This window comes from Chrysochloris asiatica, unplaced genomic scaffold (genome assembly GCF_000296735.1).
Source record: "Chrysochloris asiatica unplaced genomic scaffold, ChrAsi1.0 scaffold00002, whole genome shotgun sequence".
NCBI classification, from domain to species: Eukaryota; Metazoa; Chordata; class Mammalia; order Afrosoricida; family Chrysochloridae; genus Chrysochloris; species Chrysochloris asiatica.
The window spans coordinates 30,387,661-30,397,699 of NW_006408520.1; the positions used below are offsets into that span (position 1 = coordinate 30,387,661).

The following is a 10,039-nucleotide window of genomic DNA, read 5'->3' on the forward strand; positions in this document are numbered from 1 at the left end:
TTTCTTGTAATATTTGGCTTTATCTTCTCAAGCTGATCTTTGAAATTTTCTGTTCTGCTTTTGTATCTCCTCATTTCTTCCATTTGCTTGGATATAGTAGCTCAAAATACCAACAGAGAGGGAAGAAGTCTTCACATAAAGTATCAATGCTATCCCCTCTGTGTACAGGGTAGATACAGATGGGCAACTTAGACATTGGCTACCCAAAATGAGGGAGCGATAAAGGCACAAAATGACTGGCTTACAAGTTTTCAAGAGGGAGTTTAGTTTGAGTATGTGGGGAAGGCAGAGAGTCCCCACTGAATAATTTTCATCTTGTCTAAGATGGGTCTAGTAAAAGAGATGGGGGATAAAATTCTTATGATTCAATAGTGAATAACTGAGACTGTCACAATTGTAAAGGTAGAAGTTTTTTAACAAAAATGGGGGAGTAGTCAATCTTACATTCTAGAAACAAAGGACCCTAGGACCATCAAGGGAGAGAAGCACAAGTGGAATGAGGCACTCTATCCAGAGAAGCAGTGACACCAGAGATGGAGGCAGTGGTGGGGACATGGAGAGAGGGACCAGCTAAGGACTCTAGACTCATGGAAAGAGAGGGGCTGAGAGATGGCAGCCAAGAGGCAGGCTTGCAGAATATGTCCTTTAGTGGTTTAAATGATTATATATGCCTGAGTGTTTAAAAAAAAAAAAAGCTAAAATGGATAGCGAGAAATACTCTCAACTGATGGTACATGGAGGGGATTATAATCATTGTAATGAAACAAAGTATATGATTTGTTGAATATAAAACTGATGATCTGCCCTGTAAACTTTCACTAAAATTACAATAAAAACTAAAAAAAAAAAAGCTAAAGAAAAAAATTCAGGCCTTCAGTTGTAATATTGAAGAACTACATGGGCAAAATATTGAATGATGCATAAAGCTTCAAAAGAAGATAGAAGGAATATATAGAGTCACTGTACAAAAAAGAAATGGTTGATGTTCAATCATTTCAAGGAGTACCATACAATCAAGAATCAATGGTAGTGAAATAAGAAGTCTAAGTTGCAATGATGTCATTGGTGAAAAATAAGTCTTCAAGAATTGACAGAGAACAAACTGAAATCTTTCAACAAAGTAATGCAGCACAGCAGTGCTCACTCATCTATGCCAAAAAATTTGGAAGACAGTTACCGGGCCAACTGATTGGAAGCGATCCATATTTGTGCCCAATCCAAAGAAAGATGACCCAACGAAATGTGGAAAATCATTGAACAATATCATTAATATCAGATGCAAGTAAAATTCTGCTGAAGATAACTCAAAAATTGTTGCAAATGTACATTAACAGAGAACTACCAGAAATTCAAGCTGACTCAGAAGAGGACATGGAACAAGGGATACCATTGCTGACATCAGATGGATCTTGGCTGATAGCTGAGAATATCAGAAAGATGTTTACTTGTGCTTTATTGACTATGCAAAGGTTTTCAACTGTATAGATCAGGACAAACTACAGATAACATTGTGAAGAATGTGTACTCCAGAATACTTAATAGTGCTCATGAGGAACCTGTACATAAACCAAGAGGCAGTTGTTAGAACAAAACAAGGGGATACTGAGTGGTTTAAAATCAGGAAAGGTGTATAAATATATATCCTTTCATCATACTTATTCACATGATAAATGGAGAAAAGATTGAAGTGATTCAAGATTTAATTTTGCTTGGATCCAAAAATCAACACTCATGGAATTATATTCATCAAAAAGCATTTCCTCTAGTTGATTTTGTTTAGATATCTGTTTATAATCTTGTTAAGTCCTTTAAAATTTTCACTGTATTTTTCACTTCCAGTCTAACATGAGATTTACTATGGAAATATTCAAACCCTTGAGCTTTCATGTCAATGTTTAATAAATGAGATTAATCTTTTCAAATGCTTGATACTTTTTCAAATGCAGAACCCCAGCATATGCCATAACTTTGTTCTAAGTACAAGACTTTTGCCAAAAGCAAGCATACTCAATATATTATTTTGATAATGAAAACCTCAAGTATTAGAAATCAAGCTGTGTGTAGAAAAAATAAATCATTTAGGTGAAAGGGTAACAAACATTCAATCCAAGGATAATGTAAACCTGAGGGAAAATATGCACATGAATGAAGTTTATGAAATTGGTTCAATGCCTCTACAAAGAAAAAATAATTAGTTTATTTTAAAGCTGCCTATAAAATGTTTTCAATAATATAATATGAATTATTTATTAAAAATGTACATCTAACTTTAAAACTTCCATTTTATTGAAAAATATATATTATAGAAACAATTGTTGTTGTTCTTATGTGCCGTGGAGTGGGTTCTGACTCATAGCAACCCTACAGAGGGCTTCTGAAGCTGTAAATCTTTACAGCAGCAGAAAGTGTCATCTTTCTTCTGCGGATCAGCTGGTTGTTTCGAACTGCTGACCGTGATATTACAAGCCTGATTCATAACCACTATGCTACCAGAGCTCCTTCTAGAAAGAATTAGAACCAAAAATATATTGTTTCATATACTTAATATTTACGTTGTTGTTAAGTGCCATGGAGTCGATTCTGACTCATAGCGACCTGTATAAGGTTTCCAAGGAGCAGCTGGTGAGTTTGAACCACCGACCTTGCAGGTTAAATGACTTTGCAGTCTGACACATTAAACCACAGCGCCACACCAGGACTCCCTTTTAAATTACATGATTTTTTTTAAAAAGTTAACATCAATCTGCTTAAGTCATGAAGATCTAATTGTATTCTCTTTCCAAATACAAGATGTTAAGTTGAGAGTGGGTCATCAATCTAGTTTTCAAATTTTACACGTAACACCCTTTAGAGTAGATAAATATATTCACATGCTCTGGTAGCGTAGTGGTTACGAATCGGGCTGCGAACCTTAAGGTCAGCAGTTTGAAACTACCAGCTGCTCCGCGGGAGAAAGATGAGGCTTTCTACTCCCGTAAAGATTTACACCCTCGGAAACCCTATACAGGGTCGCTATGGGTCGGAACTGACTCGATGGCACATAACAACAACAACAACAATGAAAGAGTTAGCAAACATGTCCAAATTTCAGTAAGAGTGAAAATTTTTTTTTAGTGTTTTCAAAGTTACTGCAGATTCTTATGAGGGAAAATATCTGGAGTTAAGGTTTAACTATAATGGCATTATGTGCACTATAAAGAACATTCAAATGGATGCAAGAGTTGCATATGTTCAGAACATTCCTTTAGACCAATTTTCTGATTAGTACTTAATGGGACACAGACTCTAGAGGGACCCACACAATGCTTGAATACCCTAAATTGGCCTATGGTTTTGTAAATCTTTCTTCAGAGAATTATGACAGAACTAAGGAGCTCTGGTAGAGTAGTAGTTACGAACTGGGCTGCTAACCTTGGGGTCAGCAGTTCAAAACTACTAGCTGTTCCACGGGAAAGATAAGGCTTTCTTTTCCCATAAATATTTACAGCCTCGGAAACCTTGTACAGGGTTGCTATGAGTCAGAACCGACTTCACAGCATACAACAACAACAACAAGAAGCTCTGGTAGCACAGTGGTTACAAGTCGGGCTGCTAACCTCAAGGTCAGCAGTTTGAAACTACTAGCTGCTCCGTGGGAGAAGGATGAGGCTTTCTGTTCCCGTGAAGATTTACAGCCTTGGAAACCCTACGCAGGGTTGCTATGAGTTAGAACTGACTCCACAGAGTACCACCACCACCACCCTGACATTAATCCCTTAAAAAATATTTTTTGAAAACATGAAGTAACAGTTATCTGCAACTGTAGGCAAATACAAACATAAAGGGAAAATCACTTTTTCCCCGCCCCCACTAGTATCGTCTTAATACATCAGAATTTTAAGGCAAAAGCAAAGTTGCTAAGTGCTGTGAAGTCCGTTCCAACTCATATGGATCCTGCATAGAGTTTCTGAGGAGTGGCTGATGGTTTTGAACCTCTGACCCTGTGATTAACAAAGGAGCCCCAGGGGAAGCAGACACTTCACTATGCTTGAAAAGCAGATGCATTAGGGAACAGTAACTGAATGGTGGCTTCTTTGCTTTTTCAGTTCTCAGCCAATGGCTTAAGTCATCATATCATCTCACTGGTCTATAGCTCAGAGCTTAGAACTCTCCTGTCATAGTATCATTCTGTCTGATAGTGCAAGAAAGATACATATAATAATGAGATACAATTTTAAAGAGTGCTACCGAAATTTAACTTATAATTTCTGTAATAAATATGAGAATTGGCAGTTTATGAACACTAGAGGGCAGTAAAATACTAAAAGGCATATTTAAATTACATCTCTAAAGTGGTAAAGGCAAGTCAGTACATTGTTTTATGGGAAATCAAAATCATAACAATTTAATAAATGTATTCCTTTTCATTTTTCTAAAGTACAAAGCATTCTTAGTGCATTACTTTAGGTGTAACTTACTTTGCAAAATCCAAATACGAGACATGTCCATGATAAAACCCTGGCTTCATTTCTTTCCAGGAAGTTATGTTTTTAACAAAGCGCACCTAAAAAAAGGAGAACACATTCACTACTTAAATACAATTTAAAGAAAATAAGAAATTTAACGTTAGAAAAATACTTTCCAGTTAGCCATTTACAACTAATTACATCATTTGGACAATTAAAGAACTTGCAAACTCAGGTCAAGTGCACTATATGACTATTAATTCATCACAGGGAGAGCTAATACTCAGATCAGACTCAGTGAAGAATGGAAGACAATTCTGAAATCACAAACACATAAAGCAAATGTTTAGATAAGTACACTTAAATGTATAGATGAGCACATTTACAGGAGACGTGGTTTCCATCCCCTACCTATACAAATGAAGCAGGTGGCACTCCATTCTCTGCATATTAAAACTTTTTTTCTCAGGGACTAGTTATTAATAAATATTAAATTAAGACTAGAGATTCAACAATAAAACCAAAAAGTAACGAACCTTAAACAAAAGTAATTAAGGAAAAAAAATAAAGAGTTTCAAAAACACGGAACACAAAGCAGTTATAAAACTTAACAATAATAAAGTCACAGATATGATTTAGGTCAAATAAAAATGGAGAAATATTAAAAAGTTTCTTATTTTGATTTGTTGTTGTTAAGTGCTATTGACTTGGTTCTGACTCATAGCAACCCTGTACAGGATTTCCAGGAAGTGGCTGGTGAGTAAGTCATTGGTTATCCTACACTGGCACACTACGACTCCTATTTTAATTTACTGAAGTTAAAATTATATGAAGAGCTAGTATAAAAAAATCCTAAAAATGTAAATACAATGAAAAGTTTCAGGAACTCGCTAATATCGAGACCCTGATAAATCTAAGCATCAGCTGCAAGGTGGTGGTACACAATTTTTCAAAGGAAAATCCTACATCTTTTTGACGAATTAATCACTACATATTAAACAGCAAATGGTTAAAAAAAAACCTCTTGTGGATACTAGACACTGTATATGTGTGTGTGGGAGGGTGGGGGGTTTAACAACATCCTACATGGCATTGAAATCATCAGCAAGTCGTGACTTCAGTCTCAAAGCTCAGGATTATCAACTGCATACTTTTGACAATTTATCAAATCTTCATTTACATTTTAGAATACAGCTGGTCACATGGTGATATTTTAGAGCACTTCAGATGGGATTGTTGTTGTTATTGTTGTTAAGTGCCTTCGAGTCTGTTCTGACTCATAGTATAGGGTTTCTGAGGAGCAGCCAGTGAGCTTGAACTGCTGACCTTGTGGTTCAAACCTACTTTGCAGTCTAGTGCATTAACCCGCAGCACCATACCAGGACTCTTCATATGGAATTAGAGTCAATAAATTAATAGCAATGAACCTAATAGTTACTTCCTGGATAAGGACTATTAATGGAACAGGGTCGGGAAACAGTGAAGCAACAGCCACATTATAGAAAATATGAACTAGGGTAAAATAAAAGGCTGTGGGGGTAGAACTTACTTTTTAGGGGATGCATTAATCTAGCATAGTGGATACGAATCGGGCTGTGAACCGCAAGGTCAGCAGTTCGAAATTACCAGCTGTTCTGTGGGAGAAAGATGAGGTCTCTGCTCCCGTAAAGATTTACAGCCTTGGAAACCCTGTACAGGGTCGCTATGAGTCGGAACCGACTCCACGGCACTTAAAAACAACAAGATAGATAATAGAGTTTTTAAAAGGGAAATAAAAGATGAGATTTATATTCTTCTATGAATGCAGATTAAAAAAATATTGCATTAGAAAACACAGTCTCATTTTAATACATATTTTCATTTTTTCACCTACCAAAACACAGAGCCAAATAAACATGAGATTTGAGGTCCTTATGTTTTTTTCCTCATTTGTTCAAGTAAGATACCAAATGGAATGCAAATATCAAGTGAGAAGAAAAAATGAAACAGAAAATAAAAATCAGAACTAAAAAAACTGAATGGTTAACAACTGTCACTTATAAACCTTTGTTGTTGTTACGTCCTGATGAGTTGGTTCTGACTCCTGGCAACCCAGCATAGGGCTTCCAAGAAGCAAATGGTGGGTTTGAACTGCTGACCTTGTGATTCAAACAGGCCTGTAGTCTAGTGCTTATTTTAATTTACTGAAGTTAAAATTTCAGTAATTGAAATTGAAGTTTAATTTACTCCTATTTTAATTTACTGAAGTTAAAATTACACGAAAAGCTAGTATAACACCACATTATGCTAGTATAGCACCACACCAGGACTCCACTATAAACTTTTGGTTCTGTGAAAACCAGTTCCAGCATTTCAATAAAAACTGAGGGGGAAACAGAAGGCAAAAGGAATATGGAACAAGATACAGTAGCTAAAGGAGCCCTGGTGTGGCATTGTAGGATAATGCACTGGACTGCAAGGTTGGTCTGAATTGCAAGGTCAGTGGTTCAAATTCACCAGATGCTCCTTGGAAACCCTATATGGGGTCATTATGAGTTACAACAAGGAGCTCTGGTAGTGTAGTGGTTATAAGTTGGGCTACTAATCTCAAGGTCAGAAGTTCTAAACTACTAGCAGCTTCATGGGAGAAATATGAGCCTTTCTGCTCCCAGAAAGATTTACAGCCTTGGAAACCCTATACAGGGTCCTCCACAGCATGTTACCACCACCACCACCACCACCACCACCACCATGAGTCAGATCTAACTGGAAGGTATTTAACAACAACATAGTGGTTATAAAGGGAGTTTGTTGCTGTTAAGTGTTGTCAAGTAGTTTCTCAGGAGCAGCGTGTGAGTTTGAACCACCAATCCTGCAGAACAAAACCGACCTTGTGGTCCAGTGCTTATCCTACAGTGCCACACCAGGGTTTAAGACACAGTTAACAACTCAGTTCTATTTTCCTGAAATTGAGATTTAATATGAATGTGGTGGTGGGAGAGAGAAATAAAGGAAGAAGATGCTCAAGTCTGAGAAACCAGCGTAAGCCAAATGTTTGGGAACGTCATAACATAAACTCAGAGCACACTGTGGTGAAGAACCAGGCAGAAATAAGAGTCAAGTATCCTGTTTTCCACCACCTTTACTAAGGAGGGTCAATATGAAATTAACCCCTCAAAGGGATGAATGATACTTCATCCAATAAGTGTTTTTCAGTGTGAAGTGAAAAGCACCAGGAAGCTGAACTGCTGCAGAGCTTGTCAAACCTGAATGTACAAATGAACCACCTGAGAACTCTTGATAAAATGTAGATTCTGATTCAGTATGTCTGAAATGGTACCCACAACTCTGCACTTGTAAAAAGTCCCTAGGTCATGGCCATGGTACTGATCCACAGACAACACAGAAAACAATCCTTTAGCATCTATGGGGCTCAGGAGTCAGCTTTTGGTATTATTAATGGGAAGTTTGTCTTCTTGTGCTTGCAAGGGCAGCCCAAGGCCTTACAGAAGCACTTTAGCAAGGATACTCTCATACCCACTGTTTCTATGAGACAAAAAGAAGTATACTGCAGCAGAATAATTAAAAATATATATTACCACATAAGCTACAATAACACATACAACCTAAGAGGGGCAAGAGCAGGGTATATTCTATCTACTCAATCTCTCCTTGTATCCCCCAAACAGTGGTATCTGAAGAACAGTGTGAACAAAGCATCCCAAGAAACAGTTTAAAAATCATGAAATTAACATATCGATTTGTGCCTCTAGTTGTACTCTGGGAAGAACGCAAGACATGAATCTTCCACTGCTCAAACTCTGGTGTTTCTTTTCTTCTTCCATCGTATCAAAATTTAACAAGGCAGTAAGTTTAAAATCTCACTAATAAAACTGAGGTTGATATACACTTTGCAAGAAATTAAAAGATGCTGAACTGCTGTTTACCTTCCCTTTATTAGGTAGAAAAAAGTTCTAAGCAAACAAATGATATCAATAAGGGTACAGTGGCAGTTCAGAATGGCCTGGAGAAGAGCCAGAGTATTTAGAAGTATCATTTACATAACAACTGAAATTCCATACCATCTTTCCCTCAGCTTCAAAACGGATTTCCAAGGACCCAGACAATCTAATTCACCCTCTTTGAAGGCTTTTCTGGAAGTCTCCTTTTTAAAGTTTTAATGCAGGCATTTATCTTTTGAGCCATGTTAAGTATTTATTCTCTTAGCTCTCTAGAATTTTCCCAGAGTCTGTTTCTCTTCATCTCTATTTTCTCCCCTTCATCAAGTCCAGCCTCCACTTCCTGCTTTCTCATCTCTACCACACCACTTCTTTACTTTTCAGTTTCTTTTCTTTTGGCTTTTCTCTACAGTGGGGTATTCTGCCCAAGACCTCAAAGTAAATTCTGGAACACAGAGTAAGGGGAGAAAATGGAGGTTTGATGAGCATGCTCCTACTCAGACCATTGTATGGATTCTTACTGACTATATTTGGCACTAATGAAAGGCATAAAGGAACAAAAGAAAAGTCACAAGAGTAACTTTACTTACAGTGAATTTATATTCTCTGATATAGTACATGAAAAAAGATGTTTTTATAACCAGCCTGGAGCAGATTTTTTGTCAGATTTTATAACTCAAGCAGATGCCGGTTAGCAAGTAATCAGAAGAGACCTTTATGGAAAACATGAGCAATGTAGGTAACGAGTTGTGATTTATTAGCTACTCAAATCAGACCTAAATCAGTGCTACAAAAAATGACTAAGAAAGCACCATCTCACTAACAGTATCTAGATCTACATTCTTAATAAGATTTACCCTCAACATTATGATTATCTGAGATCACAAAAGAATTCGTTTTCACTATTTAAAAGAGTAGGAATGTCGTTTCTGGCCAAATCCCAACTTTGTAATTACTATCTACTGAATGAATACTACTATTAAACTTGAGTAATTACTACATACCAAATTCCTACTTGAGAATTTACTGAAAATAAACATTCCTTGTATGGCTGTGGATAGTTCTACAAGACTAACTGAAAAAAAAAAAAAGAAAGTTTTCTACGCAGAGGAAAACTGAGCAATAGTTGAATATTAAGTGCAAGTTTTCACTGCTATTTAAAAATAGAACATTCCCATAAAAACTTTCATAAGCAGAAATGACATGAAACAAAGAGACAATTACCATTAATTATAGAGGAGCAATTTTTTAGCATTCTCAGACCCCAAAATTTACCTACCAAATGATAGTCAATAACACATGAAACCTAAAATAACAGTAAGATACAGTGTTCACAGTTTAAACCTGTGGCAGTGTGATGCTGAGATGCTGAATACACTTCTGGGGAAAGAAGGCTGACAACCTCCCTCTCCCTGTGCTGCCCCTTTAATGGCTCACTGCCAAACTGCTGAATGCTAGTTTTACTTTTGGCCTCGTAAAACTAACTAGCCACAGAAACAAACATCCTTTTCAGGTTTCTTTATGGTAGTGAAAAAATGAAGTGGCATAAAGTGAACTTTTGAAAAGTAGAGGATATCTGTGTAAGTAAGATTCAGCAGCAACAGAACATAATTGCTTTAGCAAAGTTCAGAAATGTGTTGCTCAGCTTTTTTTTTT

General features: G+C 36.7%; 1 protein-coding gene across 1 annotated transcript in view; it reads right to left on the minus strand.

Annotated features, from left to right (window-relative positions):
• The window catches only part of HS2ST1 (heparan sulfate 2-O-sulfotransferase 1), a 220,169-nt gene that overhangs the window by 32,739 nt on the left and 177,391 nt on the right, over positions 1–10,039 (minus strand). Inside the window, exon 3 of the mRNA XM_006830984.1 lies at positions 4,458–4,543. Coding sequence (XP_006831047.1) covers positions 4,458–4,543 — 86 coding nt within the window. The remainder of the gene's footprint in view (positions 1–4,457; positions 4,544–10,039) is intronic.